This window comes from Triticum aestivum, chromosome 5A (genome assembly GCF_018294505.1).
Source record: "Triticum aestivum cultivar Chinese Spring chromosome 5A, IWGSC CS RefSeq v2.1, whole genome shotgun sequence".
NCBI lineage: Eukaryota > Viridiplantae > Streptophyta > Magnoliopsida > Poales > Poaceae > Triticum > Triticum aestivum.
In genome coordinates, this window is record NC_057806.1 from 529,580,670 (window position 1) to 529,606,077 (window position 25,408).

Sequence of the window (25,408 nt, forward strand, 5' to 3'; positions counted from 1 at the left end):
GGAGTGCCAGCAGAGAACGCCGAACATTGCCTAAACGTTCGCAAGGACATGAGGCTGGTAAAGCAGGCTCTGCGGCGCTTCGCTACAAAGAAATGAATGATGATAGGAGAAGAAATAGCACACCTACTCACGGCCAAGTTCATAAGGGAGGTTGCGCACCCAAGTAGCTGGCAAACCCCGTGATGGTGCTGAAGAAGAACAACACATGGCACAAGTGTGTGGACTACACTGAAGTCAACAAGGCGTGCCCCAAGGACCCATTCCCGCTACCAAGGATCGATCAGATAATTGACTCCACGACAGTGTGCGAGCGCCTATGCTTCTTGGACCCATATTCAGGATACCACCAAATTCGGATGAAGGAATCCGACCAGGAAACAACCTCTTTCTGCAAGTAGGCAAGCGAAACGGCAACACCGTGGTATTGTGCACAAGAATAATGACATGAATCTTGTCCTTTAACACATCAATGTATTAAGAAGGGGAAAAGGCATTCCGGATTGTTGCTAGGAGCCAATAGTGAGTGCATAGTCTCATTGAACCCAACTGTGTATTCAGAAACTGACTCTGCTTGCCGCAAATGAAACAATTCATGCAACAACACTTAGGATTCGTTACGGCCAAATTGTTCATCTACCAAAGCATAGAATAATTCAAAATTCATTTCCTCCCAATCTCACCCAACATTTTCTAACCACAACATAGCAAGACATGCAAATGCATTAATGTTGTATCTAACTAGAGTGCGGGATTTATATGGAACACCCTAAATACAACTCATAATTTCTTCTCCAACTTGGTGGTATCTCCCCGTAGGGATGCAAATTTGGAACCTTTAGGGTACCCTCCGACCCTACTTAGATCAATCAAATGAACTTAAGTTTCGAAAATGAAGTGAATTTTGGAGATTTAGTACATTTAGTTGAAATAATGAGGGTTGGAGGGTACCTACTCTGACGGAGGAGGACGAGGGAGGGGTTCGGGAAAGGCGTGCATGCCCACAACACGAACATGGTAACCACGCCGATGATAGACCCCCATGGTGTTATCTCGACGTGGTGGCCACGGCCTGTGATCAAGGTCACTGATGTTGCTCGGCTAGACATTGGGAAGGCGCGGGATGAGCGACTATAGATCAAAGGGTTTGAGGATCAATATCGAATTTCATGCCACCAAATTCAGTTCCTTGTGCATCCCACCCATCCCAGTCCTCAGATTTGCTATTGATGCCTCCATAGTCGGCCTCCATGGGCGGCTTAAGCGCCTCGAACACGTCGTTAGACACCGTCACCACCTTCTAGATGACCGCGTTCTGCTCCTGGATGGCCTTGAGAACCACGGTGATGTCGTCAATCCGTTGCTTCATATGATGGTTTGACGTTGTTGGTGAGTGGAGAAGGTGAGGTTCTTGAGGTAGCGCGGGGCTTCACCAAACATCATGGCCATACAAAGAACAATAGAAGTACCAAAAATTACGCCCATATCCATAGACCACCTAGTGACGACTACAAGCATTGAAGCGAGCTGAAGGCACACCATCGCCATCGTCCCTCCCTTACCGGAGACGGGTAAACCTTGTTGTAGTAGACAGTTGAGACATTGTCGTGCTAAGCCTGAAAGGATCAGCACATCAGAACAACAATTGTCGTCAATGAAGAGAAGCGTCGATAAGAAGGATCAAACTTGCAAACACATGAACACAAAGAAACGAATACTATCCACCGAAGACAAAGACCGACCGAATAAAGGAACGAATACTATCCATCGAAGACAAAGACCGACCGAATCCCCTGAGATCCGTCGGAGTTGTATATAGGAGGGAAGTAAAATGATTTTTATGAAAGAAAAATAGTACATATAATTTTGTAGACGTATTGGTCTATGGAAGAGAACAATATATTGTGGAGGTGTTGAACGCCTATCTTTATTGAACGCAATGAACATTTTTAATTCAAAAAAATAGTCTTGATCATGTCGTTCGTGGCTTATATTAGCGCAGCACACACTTTTGCGAAAAGCGCATAGTTGAGTATAGTTCCACTAAATTTGCGTCGTTACAAAGACTGAATTGTCATGGCCTCTTAATTTCAAAGATTTACTCGATTGACTGTTATTTTTTTGATTGGCGTGAGATTTTACCTATTTCTTTTCCTTTGCACCTTATGAACCCTGAAAAAATTACACTTCATAAAAAACGAATGGAGGGAGTAATACGTAGGAATTTTGTTGGAAAAAATAAAATGAGAGTTCAGACCAAACATGTGGCACAAGCTTGGCCTCGTTGCAAAGGCTTGCCGCCACCCGGCGACTTCCTTTGGCACGATCACGTCGCGTCACATGGACGAAATCACGAGCGACAAATCACAACGTGACGATCAGGAAAGAAAGACCAGAACACTGCCGTGGCAGATTGAAGTTTCGAGCACCATTATCATCGAGCCAATCGGACAACACAGCCTCCAGTGTAGTGAGGACTGAGGAACTGAGGATGTGTCCGTACTTCGTGCTGGTCGCCGGCGTCGCCGCGCTCCTCGCCGTCACCTGCGTTGTCATCAGGAAGGCTCGACGCAGCAGCAGCAGCAGCAGCAAGCTCCCGCCCTCGCCACCGTCGCGTCCGCTGGTCGGCCACTTGCACCTCATGGGCAGCCTCCCACACCGCTCCTTGCGCGAGCTGCACGCTCGGTACGGCACCGACGGTGGGCTCCTGTTCCTGCGGCTCGGGCGCAGGCCGACGCTGGTGGTGTCCACGGCGGCGGCGGCGGCGGACCTGTACAAGAACCACGACCTCGCCTTCGCCTCCCGCGTGCCCAGCGTGCCGGTGGACAAGCTCACGTACGGCTGCATGAACGTATCGTTCGCGCCCTACGGCGACGCCTGGCGCCGCAGCAAGAAGATGGCCGTCATCCACCTCCTCTCCCCGCGCCGCGCCGACTCGTTCGGCCCTGTGCGCGCCGCCGAGGCGACCGCCCTTGTCGCGGGAGCCCGCCGCGCCGCGGAGGCCGGTGAGGCCGTGGAGCTGAGGGAGCTCCTGTACGCCTATAGCAACTCCGTGGTCACCCGCGCGGCCGCCGGCGCCGCGGGGGCCACGGCGGAGAAGATGAAAGAGCTTATGGGGAACTCTGCGGCGTTCATGTCGGGGCTCCAGGCGGAGGACGTGCTTCCTGGAGCGGCGGCCAAGATGGTTAGGTGGGCGACGGGGCTGGAGAAGAGGATCGACGTCCAGGTCGAAGCGTGGGACAAGTTCCTATCCGAGATAATGGCCGAGCACCTTGAGAAGAAGCGTGACGACGGCGCACTGGGCGCAGAAGAGGACTTCTTGGACGTCTTGCTCCGGCTGAGGAAAGAAGGCACCGCCGGGCTCGAGCTCACCGACAATCGCATCAAAAGCATCATCAAGGTGATCGCCGAAGAATTCGCTTTAAATTTCTCAGCAAATTTTAACTTAAATCGTTTCCCTTGATCCTCTGCTCCATGGCCGTTTCTTGATATGCAGGACATGATCTTGGCCGGAACTGAGACGTCATCTATCACGCTGGAATGGGTCATGGCGGAGCTCATCGGAAACCCGCGGGTAATGGCCAAGCTGCAGGACGAGGTAACACGAATCGCCAACGGCAAGCCGGCCATCGAGGAAGACGATTTGAGGAGGATGGAGTACCTTAAGGCGGTGCTGAAGGAGGTCCTCCGGCTCCACCCGCCGGCGCCGCTCCTCGTCCCGCACGAGTCGACGACGGCGGCGGTCGTCCAGGGCTACGAGATCCCCGCCAAGACGGCGCTATTCATCAACGCTTGGGCAATCGCGAGGGATCCCGCGGCGTGGGGCGACGCGGCGGAGGAGTTCCGGCCAGAGCGATTCTTGGACGGCGCCAGCGCGACGGACGTGGACGTGCGGGGGAATGACTACCAGCTCCTCCCGTTCGGCGCCGGCCGGCGAATCTGCCCCGCCATAAACTTCGCACTGCCGGTGCTGGAGATCGCGGTCGCCAGCCTTGTGCGCCACTTCGACTGGGAGCTCCCCGCCGGGACGCGTCTGGACATGGCCGAGACGCCGGGGCTGGTCACGCCGCCGCTGGTTCCACTGCGCCTCGTCCCCAAGTCAAGTGCAGGACGCATGCTTAATTAGCCAGCATTTAGCAGTGCCACGGAATCCGCAGGGGATTTCCTAAGAATTCAGTAGGATGCTAAATTTCTAAAGAATGTAATGCAAAAAGTGTCCTTAGAAATGATTTTATAGAATCTATAATACCTAAATAGTTGATCCCTACTGTCATATTTCTCTTGACATGCAGCTTATTCACATCATCATCCATTCATACGCAGCCACATCACCTATGATCCCAAATAATTTTAGGCTGGTCACAATGGGCAAGAACATAAGCTAGAAACTTACACACTTCCTTAGACTATGTTACTACCTCCATAGTGGGTAGGAACATCTATGTAGTGTCATGCAACGATGTATTTATTAGGTTATAGACTCATTGTTTTTTGGAGTGTGTGATGTTCCGGTAACTTAGCTAGTTACCACAAGCACCTCTCTCTTCATTAAATATGTGCCACATAAGCAAAATTGTATTGGAGTGTGTGATGTTACTCCTAAGTTCCTCCCCATTATGACCAGCCTTAACCCCTCTGTCCTCCACACAATCCTCTTTCGCTCTACTATCCGGCGCTTTAAATTTGTCACCGCCTCCACTTCCACTCGATTTGTTTTATAGCAGGGTCGTACGTCGTCTCTTTAGTTCTCTTGGTCTCTTCCAATTCCACCCACACAATCAGATCAAAAGCCACTTGCGGCGGTTATAGGCTAAATTTCGTGTTTTGACCATTTTCTGAAACCTATTCGAGATTTGACCCTAGTTACCCTACCGCCAAGGTCCCTGGCGGTAGGGTTGCATGCCCTATCGCCAAAAAACTCTTAAGTATTGAACCAGTGCGTGCTCATGCCTACCGTCAATCACCTTGGCGATAAGGTTGTGCAGGCTACCGCCAGCCCGGTTGGCGGTAGCGATGTTTCCTACCGCCACGGTAGCAAAAGGGTTAGATCTCGAAAAAAATTCAAACTAGGATCAAATCTCGAATAGATTTCAAAAAAGAGTCAAAACACGAAAATTTGCCGTGGCTATACAACAGCAGATGAAGGGCGGCAGCACCGGATCCAGCTGAGACGCCAACTATAAATAGTGCACGACCGGGATCGAGCCATGCCTATCCATTCCGTCCACCCGTCGATTCATCTTTCCTCGAAGATCATCGGCCATTAGCCCCCGCGAGACGGCGTTGTTGTACGCATATGCGCTGCTGGCCCCGTCCGCCGGCATGGAGGAGCGCTGGAGCGTGGTGTGCCGTGTGCGTGCGTCGCCGTGCTAGCCGCGTGGGCCGTGGTGGTGCTGGAGGTGGCTAGCGCGCTGGGCGGGTCCGGCAGGGTGTAGAGGCTCGTGGGCGGCGATGTGGTGGCGGACATGCCGCCGCCCACTGCTGTCGGAGACGGCGCAGAGCTAATGCAAGGACGCCGGCGTGTCGAAGAAGACCTCCGGCGCGGTGGACGAGATGAGGTTCCTCGGTGCTGGCGTCGATGCCTACGGGTTCCCCTGGAGCAAAGCCATACTCTACTGGCAACGCACAGACTTCCATTTCTCCAGCCCGAGAAAAACTGTATGAACGGTACGTGCATGATGTGGCATGTATTAAATGTGGAGAGAGAGCAAAGTTGTATGTAGATTAACCAACAACAATTGCACAGGCTTCAAGATGAAATAGAGAGCAATTATATTTATTGTCTCACTATCTATTGGATAGCTTACATACAACCCATTGGAGTAATTGTATAATAGCTTGTTGATTGATGACATAGACATTTTACCAACAAGACTAATATATAATCTGTTGGAGATGCCCTGATCCATCCATTCGTCCAACCATTAATCCCTTTTGATTGCAGGGGGCATTGTACTGATTTTTCTCCTTTGATTACAGTTGCAGGAAAATGAGGCCACGAGCCCACGACCAGGAGGCAGGAGCTAGGCGACGGTGGATTTTTCTCTTTGTTAGATCCGTCTCTCTCTCTCCATAAATTTCTATGTCTCCTATATGTTAACTTTCTCTGTGTTAATTCTCGATGAAGAATCAAACAGATTGTGAATCCCAGACTATGAATCAGTGCAACGGGTTCTTGTGAGTATATCCTACAGCTTCTTCCAATCTATATAATCGAGCTATTTTTGGCACTAAAAGCGATTGTTATAACTTATAACCAGTTGCGTAATAACAATTTGTGGCAAAATATTTGAGTAGTTCATAGCACTAGAAAGTTTATTACAAAGGGTGGTAACCTCACCATCTCATAACGAAGCGGTCATATCAGTAAATTATCCATCTTTTATCCTTCCAATCAAATACAAAGTTGGCTACCTATAACCACTTCTTATCCTTACCACTTCTTATCCTCTCAACAAGTCAAAAAATGGCAATTCCTAGCCGTCAGTTCGGGATACCCACGGCCACCTAAATCTACCCGGCACAAATATTCAAATACCAATTATCACCTTAGAAACACGTAACGGTCCCGCAGCAATGCGCGGTGTATCATCTAGTTCAGTTATATGAATGAAACAACCTATACATATAGATAATAAGGATTTCATTCCTCGAAATTCCTTTGACAAGAACTTTCAAAACCTTAAAACTCCTCAAAATTTTGAGAAGAATTGCCCCTTCTTCCTAATTTGAGTAGCCAGGGCTCATTCTCATGACAAGATTCAGAGAAGCGCCCGCGCCTCCTGTCGATTCCATTCACGCCCCCGCGCCGCTCCAGCCCAGTGCCCAGACCGCCGACGCAACCCCACATCGCCACGAGATCCTCGTGGTTGCACCCCACCAACCTCCGGCGAATTTTTTCTTCAATTTCCCATCCGGTCATTGTTGCGCTCCTCCCCGTCGTTCTTGGGCACGGCCACGCTCCCCCCTCCATCCCCGACCATGGGCGGAACAACAAAAGACCCACAACAACACGTACACAACAACCTGCACAAAGCGACCTAGAGAAAAGCTTCTACAAAGGAGCACTTACATGACAACAGGCACCATAGCCGATTTCAGTGAACCGTGTGTTCCGGACCACGACATCGAGTCAAATGAGGACGAAAAAGGGAAGAACACATTCAAACAAAGAATTACCCAAAACGTCACCCGTGGATGACGAATTTCGCCGATTTTCTCAACTCCGTCCTCGCACACACACGTCACGTTCACAGAGCCTCTATCAAATTATTTTTGCAGGTCATCCATCCTAGGCCCTAGCTACCTCTTGGACATCATCTACGCCTAGAAGTCATTGTTCGCCTTGTGGAAATAAGAAGGAAGAAAGAATAAGATGGAGAGAGACTTCATGTGGGGTCTAGTTTATTTGAAGATTTAAATTTGAGGGTTCGGTTAGCTTCAAACTTTTTTTTAATCCTCACGTTTGAGGAGTTATGATTTGAGGAGGTGTTCGGGGGCTTAAAAATGTAGGAATTTGGTTAGAGATGCCTCAAGTAGTTTAAATAAGAGTCTATCCTGGTCCTAAGCATATAGCTCCTCGTTAGTGTTCTCGTCGGCGCCGTTGTGGGCTACGGCCTAAACTTGTTGTTGAGGCATATCTCTCTCGATGTGGTTTTGGTGATTGATGACAACGTGTTTGCGAACTAATCGTGTGCTTTAAGTATTTCAGAGATTCATCCTTGGCACGAGACGATTTCTTCCCCTCAGAGTGTCATTCAAGACGGTGTAGCTCTTTCGTTTCTCTTTCGGTGGACTAGTTGCGTAGAGGGCACCGTACTATCAAGAGGGGGTCCGCTGGGGTATTGCTTGGGTGGAATCAACATGTACACATCCGCTTCTCACCCTCAGAGCTCTTCCGCTTTGTTGGAGAGATCTTTTCTCTTTGTGTGTCTTGTCTGGATCCCAGCGGTAGTACCGTGCTACCTAGCGGTAGTATCGCTGAGGGGTCACAAGCAGCAGTACCGCTCCGCAGCGGTAGTACTGCCGGTGACTCCGCAGCAGTACTACCGCTGGCCTGCCTGGCCCTACCGCCTCGACTTCAGCTTCGATGGAGAGATCTTTTTCTCTCTTGTCTGGGTCCCAACGGTAGTACTGTGCTACCCAGCGGTAGTACCGCTGAGGGGTCACAAGAGGCAGTACCGCTCCGCAGCGGTAGTACCGCCGGTGACTCCACAGCTGTACTACCGCTGGCCTGTCTGGCTCCTACCGCCTCGACTCGAGGGCTCTTTTTCTCGTGTCGGGTTTTGAAGCACTAGTTGCGGCAGTAGAGGCGGTAGTACCGCTTCGCAGCGGTAGTACCGCCCTTATCACCGCGGTAGTACCGCTCTGGGTCCAGGTCCCCACTTCTCTTCTCTACGCAGCAGTACCACTAGTTGGAGCGGTAGTACCGCTGGCTCAGCGGTAGTACCCTCCCCCCCAAGCGGTACTACCGCCCTCTGCGGGGCTGTTTAGTGGGGCAACGGTTGGATTGTTGCCCCCACTATAAAAGGGGGTCCCCTTCTTCTCCGTTGACCTACCTCTTCCCACTCAAGCTCCATTAATGCTCCAAGCTCCATTTTCGCCCGATCTATCTCTTTAGCCAATCAAACTTGTTGATTTGCTCGGGAGTGGTTGAGAAGGCCCCGATCTACACTTCCACCAAGAGTTTTTCGATTCCCCCACCTATCCCTAGCGGATCTTGTTACTCTTGGGTGTTTGAGCACCCTAGACGGTTGAGGTTACCACGGAGCCATGGTCCATTGTGGTGAAGCTTCGTGGTCTTGTTGGGAGCCTCCGATTAAGTTGTGGAGATTACCCCAACCTTGTTTGTAAAGGTCTGGTCGCCGCCTTCAAGGGCACCAATAGTGGAATCACGACATATCGCATTGTGTGAGGGCGTGAGGAGAATACGGTGGCCCTAGTGGCTTCTTGGGGAGCATTGTGCCTCCACACCGCTCTAACGGAGACGTACATCCCCTCAAAAGGAAGGAACTTCGGTAACACATCCTCGTCTTCACCGGATCCACCCTTGGTTATTTCTTACCTTTACTTGTGCAAGCTCTTAGTGTTACTTCTCTTGCTTGCTTGTTTGTTTGTTGTTATCACATCATATAGGTTGCTCACCTAGTTGCACATCTGGACAACCTACTTTGATGTAAAGTTTAATTTGGTAAAGAAAAGTTAAAAAATTGTTAGTTGCCTATTCACCCCCCCTCTAGTCAACCATATCGATCCTTTCAATTGGTATCAGAGCCCCGTCTCTTTATTAAGGACTTTACCGTCCGGAGAGTATGGTTGATACCGTAGACGGTGTGGAGGAACACTCCGGTGTGAATCCGATCTCGTCTACGGGCGATGGGGGAACCTCGGTCTCTCATGAGGAGTTCAATGTGGCCTTGGAGACATTGAAAACCTCCATGACGACCGAGGTTGAAAGCATGTTTACTAAATTCCTTGAAGGGCTTAAACTATCCACCGCACCGTTGAAAGTGGGTAGTCCCATCGATAAGGTGACGGATGCTACCTCCGATAAGGGGGAAGCTAGTAGCGAAAAGGCTCCTTCTTCTAGTGGTAAGAATGGCACCGGCATCTTTGCTCATGTGGAACCACCACTTGTTTATGGTGGACCGGTTCCTTCCACTCATTTGAATCATGCCGGTCCTCCCCCTAAGATTGTGAAAAATGAGGACTTTGATTCTTGGGTTTACCGCTTTAAACGTCATTTAAATCATGTGAACACTAATCTTTGGAGAATCATTGAAGAAGGTTTCTATCCGCATGATCCAAGCAACTTCACTCCTCGAGAAGCCGCGGATAATCAATTCAATGAGAATGCTCTCTTCATCATTCAAGATGCAATTCCACCCGAAGATCTACCTCATCTTCGGCCCTTCGCCTTGGCCAAAGACGCATGGCTTTGTGTTGTCTAACTCTACCGGGGAAGCGCAAGCATTCAACGCTCCAACTATGAAGTGGTGCAAGATGAGGCCGATGAGTTTGCAATGAAAGAAGATGAAGAACCTCATGAGCTTTATCGGAGAGTAACCAAACTCGCGGTCTCACTCCGAGATCACGGGAGCAAGGACACGGATGACAATTGGATCAAGCGCAAATTCCTCAAGGCAATGATGCCCTACCACAAGGCCATGTCCTCCATCATTCATCAAAGGCCGGACTTCCACACTTTGACCTCAAGCGAAGTGTTGGATGAGTTTGTGGCCATGAGCATTTTGGACAAAACCGCCGATAATGTGGTGCTTCGTTCTCAAAGGGAAAAGAAGCCCAACCTTGCATTGAAGGCCAAGCTCTACGTTGAAGAAGAAGAAGAGGAAGAAGAGGAGAGCAACCCCGAAGATACAAAGTATGCATATCATGAACACATGGCACTTGCTTCAAGGAAATTTTGGAGCAAGAAAAACTCAAGGCCAAACTTTAACAAAAACAACTCAAGTGGCACGAAGAGCAAGCAACATGTAAGGACTTGCTACAATTGTGGCAATGTGAGTCATTTTGTTGCGGAGTGCCCGTATGAGAAGAGGGAAGACAATGGTGGCAAGCTCATCCGAAAGGACAAGGCCAAGTCGTTCCCCAACAAGAACAACTTCACCAAGAAGACTCCCCCCAAGGCATTGGTGGTACAAGAAGAGTACAATGAGGATGATGACGATGATGAAGATGGTGAGTCGGTTGCCATGGCCTCTGTTGCCATTGCGACGACTCCACGGGTGTCTCTCTTCGACTCACCCAATGAGAGCATCACCGCCAAGTGCCTCATGGCTAAAGCCACCAACAAGGTAACCTCCAACATCAAAACTACCATCATTAATCATCCTTCTTCGACGGATAGCATTGATGAACATGAGGGAGCTAATGTGGAGGTGAATGAGTTTGATGCCTTTATGGGCAAACTTAAGGGTAAATCCAAGAAGCACTTTGTTGCTCTCTTGGAACAACTTGGTGAAGCCAATGACATGATCGAGGCTCACGAAGATACCATCTCTAAGATGGAAGGGCATAGTCGTGACTATGCCGATGAGATCTCGGATCTTTCCAATGCTCTTGAGGAAGAGCGTGGTCTTCGTTTGGCTCTTGAGGAGTCACACAACGTTGATCATGCTAAGTTAAAGAAAGATTTTGATCATGTTCTCATTGTTTCTCGTGTGCTAAAATCCGAGAAGGCCGAACTTGAGGTTGATCTTGCTAGACTCAAAGAGGAGTTTGATCTACTTGACAAGGCTCACAAGGTCTTGAAGGGTGCTCATGCTAGCCTCAAAGAGTCTCATGATCAACTTCAAGTAAAGCTAACCAAGGAAAAAGCCACTTTTCCTCGTATGATGTTAATTGATAATGCAAATGCTACTAACCCGTGTTGTGAGCATGTGCATCTTGTTGAGGAGAACGCTAAGCTAAAGGTGCAACTTGAGAAAGGTCTTGCGTCTTGCATACAAGGCAAGAAGAACCTCAACGACCTCTTGACCAACCAAAAGGGAGTTGTGGCTAAGGAAGGGATTGGGTACGTGCCCGAGTCCAAGAACAAGAAGAAGAATGACAAGACCAAACGACCTCCTCCTCTCATGCAAACCTTTGTGAAGGAGGGAGAGAGTGCTTCCAAGGAGAAGAAGAACAATGCGAAGGGTGGCCGTGTCAAAAAGGGCAATGCCACTCCTCCCATCAAAGCCGGCGACTTTAATCCTTCTTATGTGTTATGTCGGGCTAGTGATGGGCATGTCTATGCCAAATTTGTTGGTTCCCCTCATGAGTACATTGAATGGTCTATTTGGGTTCCAAAGACCCTTGTTACTAACATCAAAGGACCCATTACAAAATGGGTACCTAAAACCAAGCATTGATCTCTTGTAGGTGTTTGCTTCCGGTGGGGGATCATGGTTGCTCGATAGCGGAGCTACAAATCATATGACCGGAAGCAAGGACTTGGTGGTGGACGTGCACAAGATTCCATCTATGCCCACCAATGTCGAGTGGGGTGATGCCTCATCTTCTAAGGTATTGGGACTTGGCAAGGTAGTCATTTCTCATGATCTCATGATCGAGAAGGTCATGCTTGTTGAGTCCCTTGCATACAATTTACTTTCCGTTCGTCAACTTGCAATCATGGGCTTTGCCACTTTCTTTGATATCGATACCGTGGCCCTCTTATGGAGCAAGACTCTTAAAGTAGCCTTTGTTGGGCATGTCGAGAACGGTCTATATGTGATTAACTTTTCGGAGCGACCCACTAAGACCGCGACATGCCTAATGGCTAAAGTTGATGTGGGATGGCTTTGGCATCGCCATTTAGCCCATGTCAATATGAGATCTTTGCAAAGTCTTCTCAAGGGGACCATGTCCGTGGACTAACGAATGTTAGTTTTGCTAAAGATCGTGCTTGCAGTGCTTGTATCGAAGGAAAGCTACATGAGAAGGCTCACCCTCCCACGACTATCATTTACTCAAAGAGGCCTTTGGAGCTCCTTCACTTGGATCTCTTTGGGCCTCCATCCTTCGATAGTCTTGGGGGTAGGAAGTATTGCTTGGTGATTGTGGATGACTACTCAAGATACACTTGGGTGTATTTCTTCAAGAGGAAGAGCGAGACCCAACAAACCGTCATTGACTTTGCAAATGAAGCACAACGTCAACACAATGCAAAGATCTTGACAATAAGAAGTGACAACGGCACCGAGTTCAAGAACTACACCTTGGATGAGTTTCTTAGTGATGAGGGGATCAAGCATCAATATTGCACACCTTACACCCCTCAACAAAACAGTGTTGCGGAGAGGAAGAACCGGACGTTGATGGATGCGGCAAGGACCATGATGGCGGAGTTCAAGTCTCCATACAACTTTTGGGCCGAAGCCATCAACACCGCGTGTCATGCATCCAATCGGCTCTACCTCCGCAAGGGCTTGAACAAGACTCCATATGAGATACTCACCGGTAACAAGCCCAACCTCAAGTACTTTCGGGTGTTCGGGTGTAAGTGTTTCATTCTCAAGAAAGGTGTTCGGTTGTCTAAATTTGAAGCTAGAGCTTATGAGGGCATATTTGTTGGTTATGCTACAAACTCTCATGCTTACCGTGTCCTCAATAAATCTACGGGACTTATTGAGGAGACGTGTAAGGTGGAGTTTGATGAAAATAACGGCTCCCAAGTGGAGCAAAGTGGCACTTGTGATGTAGGTGATGAAATTCCTCCTCAAGCCATAAGAAGAATGGGTGTTGGCTTTATCCTACCCATTGAGGAACCCCTTGTGGCCGAAGGAGAAGGACAATGCTCCACTCAAGTGGAGCCATCACCAACCCAAAGCCCACACGCTTCCGAAGAACAACATGAAGGCCCTCATCCTCAAGAACAAGACCAAGGGCAAGATCATGCTCAAGATGGTGTTGACACACCAAGTGATGCCCAAGGTCAAGTTCTCTCCTCCGAGCAAGTTCAAGAACAAGAACAAGCTCAAGACGACGCTCAAGATGATCAAGTGACCACTTCTCGTCTCACCCCCGAGGAGGAATTGGAGCGTCGTGCCGCCAAGGTTGCTTCCAAGCTCTCCACCAAGGATCATCTCATGACGAATGTGCTTGGAAGCTTAAGAAAGGGGGTAAGCACTCGTAGACAATTAGCAAACTATTGTGAGCATCACGCGTTTGTCTCTTGTGTCGAACCCCACAAGGTCTATGAGGCGCTCGAAGATCCGGATTGGCTCAATGCCATGCATGAAGAACTCAACAACTTCGAGCGCAACAAAGTGTGGAGATTGGTGCCAAGACCGACGGGGAACCACAATGTCATTGGAACCAAGTGGATATTTAAGAACAAGCAAGATGCCCATGGGATTATCATTCGCAACAAGGCTCATTTGGTAGCACAAGGCTACTCCCAAGTCGAGGGTATCGACTACGGTGAAACCTTTGCTCCCGTTGCTCGTCTTGAATCCATTCGCATGTTGATTGCATATGCTTCTCATCATAACTTTAAGTTACAACAAATGGATGTGAAGAGTGCTTTTCTTAATGGTCCTATTAATGAATTGGTTTATGTCAAGCAACCCCCCGGGTTCGAGGATCCCTACTTTCCCGATCATGTGTATCAACTCGATAAGGCACTCTATGGCCTTAAACAAGCCCCACGTGCGTGGTATGACCACCTTACCGAGTTGTTACAAGACCGTGGTTTTGAAGTTGGGCTAATCGACCCCACTCTTTTTACTAAGAAGGTCAAAGGGGAGTTGTTTGTGTGCCAATTATATGTTGATGATATTATCTTTGGTTCCCCTAACAAAGCTTTCAATGAGGAATTTGCCGCTCTCATGACCTCAAAGTTCGAGATGTCTTCCATGGGAGAGTTGAAGTTCTTTCTAGGGTTCGAAGTGAAGCAAAGAAGAGAAGGAACCTTCATCAACCAAGCCAAATACACTCAAGACATGCTCAAGAGATTCAAGCTAAGTGATGTCAAGCCGGCTTCCACTCCAATGCCCACCAAGTGCCAACTTGACATTGATCCCAATGGTAAAGCGGTGGATCAAAAGGTATATCGCTCCATGATTGGATCCTTGCTTTACCTTTGTGCATCTAGACCGGATATCATGTTGAGTGTGGGAATTTGTGCACGGTTTCAAGCCGCACCTAAGGAAAGTCACTATGTGGCGGTCAAACAAATCTTTCGATATTTGGCTCATACCCCAAACTTTGGCTTATGGTACCCAAGAGGATCAAACTTCAAGCTTGTAGGGTATTCGGATTCCGATTGGGCGGGAGACAAAGTGGATAGGAAGTCCACTTCCGGAGGGTGCCAATTCCTTGGTTGCTCTTTGGTAAGTTGGTCTTCCAAAAAGCAAAGTTGTGTGTCTCTCTCGTCCACCGAAGCGGAGTATGTAGCGGCCGGTAGTTGTTGTGCACAACTCCTATGGATGAGGCAAACTTTAAAGGATTACGGTGTCATTTGTGACAAAGTGCCTCTTTGGTGTGACAATGAAAGTGCCATCAAGATCTCTCTCAACCCGGTGCAACACTTCAAGACGAAGCATATTGAGATTCGGTATCACTTCATCCGGGATCACATTAGGCAAGGAGAGATCGAGCTCAACTATGTCAACACTCATGATAACCTTGCAGATATTTTCACGAAGCCCTTGGATGAAGCAAGATTTCGCGAGTTAAGGCATGAGCTAAATATCATTGATTCGAGCAATGTGACTTGAACCTCTGCACACCCCACCACACTCAATTTGTTGTCTAGTTTAGATGTAGGCATGGACATAGGGGGAGTGTTGTTCTCTCAATGAACTCTCCCTCCCCCCATTATGCATAAATTGATCAAGTCTTTCACATTAGCCATTGTTGATGGTACTTGTGCTTCAAAGACGAGTTTTGGTCATGGGCCCAAGGTTAAAATCTTTGCGGCGCCATACCTCTTGACTCAAACATAGGTGGCCTCGGCCACCGCCCTCTCTTGAAGAGGTGTGTCTTGGCCTTTTGCTGGTGTGTTCTCTCTTCTTCTTGCCTCTTGTTCTCTCTTTTTTTTCGAGCTAAGCCATGGTGTTTAGTTGCCGTGGCGTGCTGGGCGGTACTACCGCTGGTGGTGCGCGGTACTACCGCTCATAAGCGGTACTACCGCTGCGGGGCAGGACCAGGGGGTTATATCGGGGCAGGGGGAGGTTTCTTCTCCCCCATACCCATTCGCTTTGCCCCCTCGTTCCTCTTCCTCTCTCCAGCCACGCATCGCCACGGGAGGGCTCTGGCGGATCTTTGTCTCCGGGGCGTCCCTCTCCATTTCCTTCGGTGGAGTCGATCCTCACCTCATTCTCTTGCCATGGATGCCGGTATTGCCCCCGTTTCTTCTCTCCTTTTGTCTCGTTTTCAGATCTTGCTTCTTAGGGGCAATGGTGGTTGCATCGCTAGATTTTTGGCTAAATCTAGGCTTGAGTAGGTTGGAGAAGGCAACTAGACTATCTAGATTAGAGTTTGGTAGGAATATTTTTGAATTTGGCAGGCCAGTAGTGCCGGATCTGACCACGGTAGTAGGGAACTGCTGTTTCCCCGCCTCGAGCGGTACTACCGCTCTCTTTGGAGCGGTACTACCGCTTGGGCGGTACTGCCGCGTGCATGTCACGGTACTACCGCTGCCTGCCAAGTTCCATCATGTTCCTGCCATAACTTGATCCTTTTGTTGTGTTTGTTGGCTTATGCTCGTTCTTTCTGGTTGTTTTGTGTGTTTTTGTGTTTGGTTCCAGGTGATGAACATCCTGAGCCTCACGCTCGCCGTGTCAACCCCGAGCGTGCAACGTCAAAGCGCTACCGCACCTCTGGGCCAGCAGGTGGTTCCTCTAGCACTCAACCACCACCAGCAGGCGCTTTTGCAAGTGCTCCTCCACCACCTCAACAGTCGAAGAGATCTGCCAACAAGCCAAAGGGAAAGACTGTGACTGAGATGACTGCCAAGGAGTTTTGGGAAAAGCGTCGCCGCAACCCCTATGAGGTGGACCAAGATCCCACTTTGGTCAATCGCCCGTTCTGGAACCGCTTTCAGTTTGCCATCTATTTTGATGTGATCAAGGCCAAGAAGAATCTCTATGTTGATGTTCGCTCCATCGACACTGATGCCATGGAGAAGAACCCTGAGTACTTTGGCGAAGCCCTTTAGATGTGTAATCAGCCGAACGTTCTCAGGATCATGCAGTTCAACAAGGATTTCGATGCAGATTTGGTGGCTCAATTCTTTGCTACCGTTCATCTTGGAATGGATGCCGACAGGACTCTGACTTGGATGACCAATGGCAAGTTGTTTTCCGTTAAGTGGAAGGCCTTCATGGAGTTACTTGATGTGGAAGATCGCGGGCTTGAGACTCCAGTAGGTTTCCTCCCTCACCGCAATACTACATCCACTCATAAGCAAGCCCATTTGGCCCTACTGCACTGTGAAGGTTCACCCAGTGACTAAGAAGGAAACCTATGAGTTGTCTACATATCTGGACATTCTTCATCGTGTCTTCCGTGAGACTCTCTTCCCTCGCATCAGGAATCTGTATATGGTCCACTCCATCTCGTGGACATGCTTCTTTTCTGCCAGCATGAGAAGGAAGCAAACACTGGAGAGAGCCTGGACATTTCTCATGTTATGTGGTCTGAACTTCTCTCTGCCGTTTCTGAGCGCAAGTGCCCGATATATGGTCCATTCATCATGAGGCTCATTGAGAAGGCCTGGGCACATGTCTATCCCAGAGTGATGTTGGAAACTGGAGACTTGGTTTCTCATGAGATCAAGCGTCTGAGGAAGAAGGACAATTGGGGCACCCCAGCGCCTAAACCCGGGGGTCCATCGACTGCTGCTGCTGCCATGGAGACTGAGGGTGGGGCTGCCACTGATGATCATGAGGAGGACTTTGGGCCCTCTAGTGCAGAACCTTCTTGGGCAAAGAAGCTTAAACGCAATATGAAGAAGCTTTTCTGCATGAAGTCTCATGGTCAGTACATGACTCATGTGGCGGAGAAGCAGGCCAGGGTGCGCCACAAGGAGCTCATGCGTCACCTGGGTGCGACCGTTGCCAGCGGTTCTGAGGGACAGATCACTAAAGAGGAGGAATGGATTCACCAGCATTGCCCTTGGACCGATTCAGACGCCGAGCAGTTTCCGACCAACGACGGAGATGCAGACGATCACGCTGAGTTGTGATGTTCGAGATCCTCAGCTTGCCATCACCTGGAGTCGTAGCATCGCTCTTTGCCCTTTTGGTGTCTCGATGCCAAAGGGGGAGAGAGTTTGGGGATTTGTGTTGTTGCCGTGCTGCGAGTGTGTCTTTGTGTCTTGTGCTTTCTCGTGTGTTCTCTCGTTGTCTTTGTTTGGTTTGGTTTGGTGCCTATGAGACCTAAGTTCTAGACATGTTGTGTGAGACATATGCTCCCTATCGCTACATTATTACTTATGTCTATTCAGTACTGTAGTATCTTATGAGTTGCATGCTTGTCCTGTTTTATACCCTACTCTCATATATCATGTGCTTAGAAGTGTTGGACTATAAAATATAGGGGAAGTGTTGATCCGGATGTGTGTGTCTTGCATTCCAAAGGCTCCACTAACTAGGTGCACACATTCAGGGGCAGCCCGTCTATATTTTGTAGTTCTAAGTATTGTTACTTTTATATCTTTTCCTTGTGCAAATTCCTAGTTGTCATCAATCCACCAAAAAGGGGAGATTGTTGAGGCATATCTCTCTCGATGTGGTTTTGGTGATTGATGACAACGTGTTTGCGAACTAATCGTGTGCTTTGAGTATTTCAGAGATTCATCCTTGGCACGAGACGATTTCTTCCCATCGGAGTGCCATTCAAGACGGTGTAGCTCTTTCGTTTCTCTTTCGGTGGACTAGTTGCGTAGAGGGCACCGTACTATCAAGAGGGGGTCTGCTGGGGTATTGCTTGGGTGGAATCAACACGTACACATCTGCTTCTCACCCTCAGAACTCTTCCGCTTCGTTGGAGAGATCTTTTCTCTTTGTGTGTCTTGTCTGGATCCCAGTGGTAGTACCGTGCTACCCAGCGGTAGTACCATTGAGGGGTCACAAGCGGCAGTACCGCTCCACAGCGGTAGTACCGCCGGTGACTCCGCAGCAGTACTACCGCTGGCCTGCCTGGCCCTACCGCCTCGACTTCAGCTTCGATGAAGAGATCTTTTTTCTCTTGTCTGGGTCCCAGCGGTAGTACCGTGCTACCCAGCGGTAGTACCGCTGAGGGGTCACAAGCGGCAGTACCGCTCCACAGCGGTAGTACCGCCGGTGACTCCGCAGCTGTACTACCGCTGGCCTGTCTGGCTCCTACCACCTTGACTCGAGGGCTCTTTTTCTCGTGTCGGGTTTTGAAGCACTAGTTGCGGCAGTAGAGGCGGTAGTACCGCTTCGCAGCGGTAGTACCGCCCTTACCACCGCGGTAGTACCGCTCTGGGTCCAGGTCCCCACTTCTCTTCTCTACGCGGCAGTACCACTAGTTGGAGCGGCAGTACCGCTGGCTCAACGGTAGTACCCCCCCCCCAAGCGGTACTACCACCCTCTGCGGGGCTGTTTAGTGGGGCAACGGTTGGATTGTTGCCCCCACTATAAAAGGGGTCCCCTTCTTCTCCGTTGACCTACCTCTTCCCACTCAAGCTCCATTAATGCTCCAAGCTCCATTTTCGCCCGATCTATCTCTCTAGCCAATCAAACTTGTTGATTTGCTCGGGAGTGGTTGAGAAGGCCCCGATCTACACTTCCACCAAGAGTTTTTCGATTCCCCCACCTATCCCTAGCGGATCTTGTTACTCTTGGGTGTTTGAGCACCCTAGACGGTTGAGGTCACCATGGAGCCATGGTCCATTGTGGTGAAGCTTCGTGGTCTTGTTGGGAGCCTCCAATTAAGTTGTGGAGATTACCCCAACCTTGTTTGTAAAGGTCCGGTCGCCGCCTTCAAGGGCACCAATAGTGGAATCACGGCATCTCGCATTGTGTGAGGGCGTGAGGAGAATACGGTGGCCCTAGTGGTTTCTTGGGGAGCATTGTGCCTCCACACCGCTCTAACGGAGACGTATTTCCCCTCAAAAGGAAGGAACTTCGGTAACACATCCTCATCTTCATCGGATCCACCCTTGGTTATTTCTTACCTTTACTTGTGCAAGCTCTTAGTGTTACTTCTCTTACTTGCTTGTTTGTTTGTTGTTATTGCATCATATAGGTTGCTCAACTAGTTGCACATCTAGACAACCTACTTTGATGCAAAGTTTAATTTGGTAAAGAAAAGTTAAAAAATTGTTAGTTGCCTATTCACCCCCCCCCTCTAGTCAACCATATCGATCCTTTCACTTGTGTTGTTCGGTGTTATTGGACTTGAAGGTTGCGGAATTGTGTTGCACCTTGTGATACGGTGGGTACCCAATTGTGTCGGGCATAACTTTTTCTATTGGTACATAAAGAAAACCATAATAACAACACAAACATAACACCCAACCACAAAATGACATAGATTAAAGACCGTCCTTTAACATTAAAAATAATGAAGTATAAACCACCATGACGCATACACAAAGCAAAGAAATTGCAATGCAAAAATACAATTTTCTATTATGTCTTTATTTTTTTAGGGGTTATATTATGTCTTTACTGTAACATGTCCATGCAATGAAGACATTTTCTCTAAGTGTTGAAAATACATTTTTCATCTGGAAGCACCGGTCATGCACTTCAATGGGTTAGTGGTTTGTGGCCTCTTGAGCACGAAAGAAGAATGTTATGATATCATTGTTTGTAGATATTGCTATGGTAGCGGAGATGATATTGTTCCTTCTTAGATGAAGATGATACTCTCTCCGATCCATATTAATTGACATTGCTTTAGTACAACGTTGTATTACTTCCGTCCCAGAAAGCTTCTTAGATTTGTAAGAAAAGCTTTTCAACACGGAGGGAGTACTAAAGCAACGCCATTTAATTAGGATCGGAGGGGGTATTTTCCTTGTGAGTAAAGAAAGAGGGGATGCTTGCATTTTCTTGTGAAAAAATGATTCTCATTTGTATATTCTCAAAAAATTGTTATCACCCCGTGCAGGCTCCCAAAAATGTTTGATTGCATAAGATACATGTGGATATTATCTTTAAAGGCTCGAGTGGAATATGCATTATCCTATGGAATAGAATAACAATTGGCCATTAGGGGAGCAAAACTCTTCTAACTTTTTTTAGATGAAAACGAGGCAAACTCCCAGACTCCATTCCTCATAGAAAACAAAACAAGTACAACCTAAGGCTCCCAAGTTTTGCGAAACTTTAAAGGCGGAAAAGTAAAAGCAGTTTTAGTTATGATGAAAGATCAAACGGCAACAGTTTTTGAACAAAAATCCTTTCTCCGAAAGAAACTGCCATGTCACCTGAAGAAAATGACACCCCTCACCATGTCCTAACAACTAAAACTGCCACCAAATCGTTCGCATATGACATTCTCCCTGTCCTATGATAATTGTTTGATATAGGGGGACCTGAAATGAAGCTATCGCCACCGGATTTACCCAATTTCTTGCCGCAATTCGCCGGATATAACGGGTCTATAGTTGGCCAAACAGGTCGTGCTAATTGGGCCGCGTAGCACGCGGCCACGGCACGACTCAGGCACAGCACGGCCTGGGCTAAACGGTCCAGGCCCGGCACGCGACACGCCATGGGCCGTGCCTAGGCCTGGAGGCTCGGCACGCGGGTTGGCACGGCACGACCCGTTTATTTTTTTGAAATATATAAATATATATGTCCTATATAGATACCTAATACTTTAATATTTTCAATATTTTTGTAGTGCATGCGTATTTTATTAGTGCATGGATCCGAGTATTAGTAGTGTTATAGTGTAGTGTTTGTATTTTTTATCCTTTTGTAATTCTAGAGCATGTCTTGTATTCTTTTACTTCTTTGAGATGGAAGTTTTTAATGATATAGGTGGTAATAAAGCTCTAGATTTAACCCACATAATAGTTTACCAAATTTTGCAATTTTTTATATATTTTTACTCTTTTTTGCTGTTTTCAGAGGTATTACGAACAAAAAAAAAGCCAGACGGGACAGCATGCCACAACGCGGACATGCCGGCCCACGTAGCCTATGTGCCGTGCCTGGGCTGCTAGCTCCAGCCCATGGGCCGGCATGAAACGGCCCGGTTATTATTCATGCCGATGCGGGCCGTGCCGTGCCAGACACGTTTATGGCGGGCCGGCCCATACTGTAGCACGAGCTTAGCCGGCACCCGGCGGCTTTTTTGGCACGATCACGATCACATGGACGATACCAAAGTTGACACATGATCCGAGGACAATGACACTGCCGTCGCTGCCCCCTCGACCTCACAAGTCACGTCGCCTTTTCTCGCGGGAAAATAAAGTCACAACGCCACACCTGCACCTAATAATCGAATCAAAATGTCACAACACGCTACACGGTATATACCCCATTGAGCAAGGATTTTCAAGTAGTATCCAGCACAGTTGTCGAGCAGAAGCAGGATGTCTCCGTACGCCGTGCTCGTCGCGGCCGTCGCCGTGCTCGTCGCCTTCTGCTGCGCGACCAGGAAAGCTCGAGGCAAGAACAGTAAGCTCCCGCCATCGCCCCCGGCGATCCCGCTGTTCGGCCACCTCCACCTCCTGGGCCGCCTCGCGCACCGCTCCCTGCGCGACCTGCACGCTCGGTACGGCAGCGACGGCGGCCTCCTGCTCCTGCAGCTCGGGCGCAGGCGGACGCTGGTGGTGTCCACGGCGGCCGCGGCGGCGGACCTGTACAAGAACCACGACCTCGCATTCGCGTCACGCGTGCTCAGCGCGCCGGTGCACAAGCTCTCCTACGGCTCGATCAACGTCTCCTTCGCGCCCTACGGCGACGCCTGGCGCCGCAGCAAGAAGATGGCCGTCGTCCACCTCCTCTCCCAGCGCCGCGCCGACTCGTTCGCCCTCGTCGCGGGAGTCCGCCGCGCCGCGGAGGCCGGGGAGGCCGGGGAGCTGAGGGGGCTCCTGTACGGCTACGGCAACGCGGTGGTCACCCGCGCGGCCACCGGCGCCGCGGGCGCCACGGCCGAGAGGATGAAGCAGCTGATGGGCAACTCTGCGGCGCTCATGTCGGGGCTCCAGGCGGAGGACGTGCTTCCCGACGCGGCGGCGAAGGTGGTGAGGTGGGCGACGGGGTTCGAGAAGAGGCTGGACGACCAGATGGAGGCGTGGCACAAGTTCCTGTCCGAGATATCGCCGAGCACCTTGAGAAGAAGTGGGACGACAGCGCAGGGGAGGATGACTTCTTGGACGTCTTGCTGCGGCTGAGAGAAGAAGGCACCGCCGGACTCGACCTCACCGACGATCGCATCATAAGCATTGTCCAGGTGATCGATCGAAAGCCCCAGAATTTCATCTTTAATTTTGGGTCCATGGTCTGCCTACGATTTTCAGAATTGCTATACTTTTCGTATAAATGATCTTCTTTTCAATTTCAGGTAATTCTTTATTCTTCTATATAGTCTTTATATTTTGAATAATTTGAATAATTCAAATCACGCCTTCTGCGGTCCAATTATTCTCTTTATTTGTATGTCGGCTTTCATTTATTCATTTATAGTTTTCTTTTAGGATAAACTCCCTACGTGTCTCTATGGAATACGCGTGGACTGAAATAAGTGAACAAACACACTAAAACATGTCTATATACATTTCATTTAAAAAGTAAGTTAGAACATGTTATATTTGTGAACTGAGGGAGTATTTGTTACTTTGGCTCAAGCGGTTTTAGTATACAATCCATTATTTGTTTATTTTGGGTAACAGACAGCCGTGGGTCATGGGTTTTGCTTGTAGTTGAATTGAACTTGTTTTGTTTATTTTCTCTTATTTTCTTTCTTTTTGCCTCTTTTGTCTCTTCTGTTTGTTGCTAGTTACTTCAATGTATATTTTTCATATTTTATTAAAAGTAGCAAAGCAATAATACATATCTTACATGTAATTTTGTGTTAAGAGAATCCAGGTTTAATAATGTGGTAAATATAAACTCACTTTTGATTTGAATAGTTCCTGGTTAAAGGTGTTAACAAGGCAAATTGGATTTTCTTTGTGTGAAATGTTTATCTGTAGCAAGTAACAATCCATTGCACCTGCCTTCACAAGCTCCGAAAACAAGCAAATCATAGCAAACAAGGGTGTAGCTGAGGTTTTGAAATCGTGTAAAATATATTTTTATTTTATAATGACATATGTCATTGTTTGTATGGTGTAAACTTTTGATTAACAAAGAACTGAAAATCAGTCAACTTGATAGTGTCATGTGTCATTGTTTGTATAGTGGAGAACGTTAACGAATACCAAATTATAAACCAGTCAATTACCAAATAGACAATCTAGAATTTTTCTTATAACACTTACAACAGAAAAACTCCCACTCAATTGAGATATAGGAAAACCATTTAGTTGCTTACTAATTTATTTTCTATCCTTTGCTTTGTGTTTTTTTGGGCATATGTAGGACATGATCTTCGCCGGAACTGAGACATCATCTATTACGCTGGAATGGGCCATGGCGGAGCTCACGAGAAAACCCCAGAAAATGGCCAAGTTGCGGGACGAGGTAACACGAGTCACCAACGACAAGTTGGCCATCGAAGAAGATGACCTTAGCAGGATGGAGTACCTCAAGGCGGTGTTGAAGGAGGTGTTGCGTCTCCACCCACCAACACCACTTCTCATCCCACACGAGTCGACGACGATGTCGATCGTCCAGAGCTACGAGATCCCGGCAAAGACGACACTCTTTATCAATGTGTGGGCAATCGGGAGGGACCCCGTTGCATGGGGTGAAGGGGCGGAGTGTTGGAAATATGCCCTAGAGGCAATAATAAAAGCATTATTATTATATTTCCTTGTTCATGATAATTGTCTTTATTCATGCTATAATTGTGTTATCCGAAAATCGTAATACATGTGTGAATAATAGACACCAACATGTCCCTAGTAAGCCTCTAGTTGACTAGCTCGTTGATCAACAGATAGTCATGGTTTCCTGACTATGGATATTGGATGTCATTGATAACGAGATCACATCATTAGGAGAATGATGTGATGGACAAGACCCAATCCTAAACATAGCACAAGGTCGTATAGTTCGTTTGCTAGAGTTTTCCAATGTCAAGTATCCTTTCCTTAGACCATGAGATCATGTAACTCCCGGATACTGTAGGAGTGCTTTGGGTGTACCAAACGTCACAATGTAACTGGGTGACTATAAAGGTATACTACGGGTATCTCCGAAAGTGACTGTTGGGTTGACACGGATCAAGACTGGGATTTGTCACTCCATATGACGGAGAGGTATCACTGGGCCCACTCGGTAATGCATCATCATAATGAGCTCAAAGTGACCAAGTGTCTGGTCACAGGATCATGCATTACGGTACGAGTAAAGTGACTTGCCGGTAACGAGATTGAACGAGGTATTGGGATACCGACGATCGGATCTCGGGCAAGTAACATACTGATTGACAAAGGGAATTGTATACGGGGTTGCTTGAATCCTCGACATCGTGGTTCATCCGATGAGATCATCGAGGAGCATGTGGGAGCCAACATGGGTATCCAGATCCCGCTGTTGGTTATTGACCGGAGAGCAATCTCGGTCATGTCTACATGTCTCCCGAACCCGTAGGGTCTACACACTTAAGGTTCGGTGACGCTAGGGTTGTAGGGATATGTATATGCAGTAACCCGAATGTTGTTCGGAGTCCCGGATGAGATCCCGGACGTCACGACGAGTTCCGGAATGGTCCGGAGGTAAAGAATTATATATAGGAAGTGCTATTTCGTGTTGGAAATATGCCCTAGAGGCAATAATAAATTGATTATTATTATATTTCCTTGTTC

The 25,408-nt window shown here is 48.3% G+C and overlaps 2 protein-coding genes across 2 annotated transcripts; both read left to right on the top strand.

Annotated features, from left to right (window-relative positions):
- The first annotated feature begins 2,312 nt into the window (after positions 1-2,312).
- On the top strand, positions 2,313-4,275 carry LOC123104523 (cytochrome P450 71A1). Its single transcript, XM_044526386.1, has 2 exons — positions 2,313-3,397; positions 3,494-4,275. The coding sequence occupies exons 1-2, from the start codon at positions 2,489-2,491 to the stop codon at positions 4,121-4,123; spliced, it is 1,539 nt and encodes a 512-aa protein (XP_044382321.1). The 5' UTR covers positions 2,313-2,488; the 3' UTR covers positions 4,124-4,275.
- Positions 4,276-21,795: 17,520 nt separating this feature from the next.
- LOC123104524 (3-hydroxyindolin-2-one monooxygenase-like) lies at positions 21,796-24,287 on the top strand. The gene is made up of 2 exons (XM_044526387.1): positions 21,796-22,887; positions 24,018-24,287. Exon 1 carries the CDS (start codon positions 22,025-22,027, stop codon positions 22,826-22,828), a length of 804 nt encoding a protein of 267 aa, XP_044382322.1. The 5' UTR covers positions 21,796-22,024; the 3' UTR covers positions 22,829-22,887; positions 24,018-24,287.
- The last annotated feature ends 1,121 nt before the right edge of the window (positions 24,288-25,408 follow it).

Bases quoted from the DNA above. Each gene is read 5' to 3' on its own strand.
- LOC123104524 (XM_044526387.1), top strand. From the start codon at position 22,025: ATGTCTCCGTACGCCGTGCTCGTCGCGGCCGTCGCCGTGCTCGTCGCC.
- LOC123104523 (XM_044526386.1), top strand. From the start codon at position 2,489: ATGTGTCCGTACTTCGTGCTGGTCGCCGGCGTCGCCGCGCTCCTCGCC. The intron at 3,398-3,493 runs GTGATCGCCGAA...CTTGATATGCAG, and splicing joins GCATCAAAAGCATCATCAAG to GACATGATCTTGGCCGGAAC.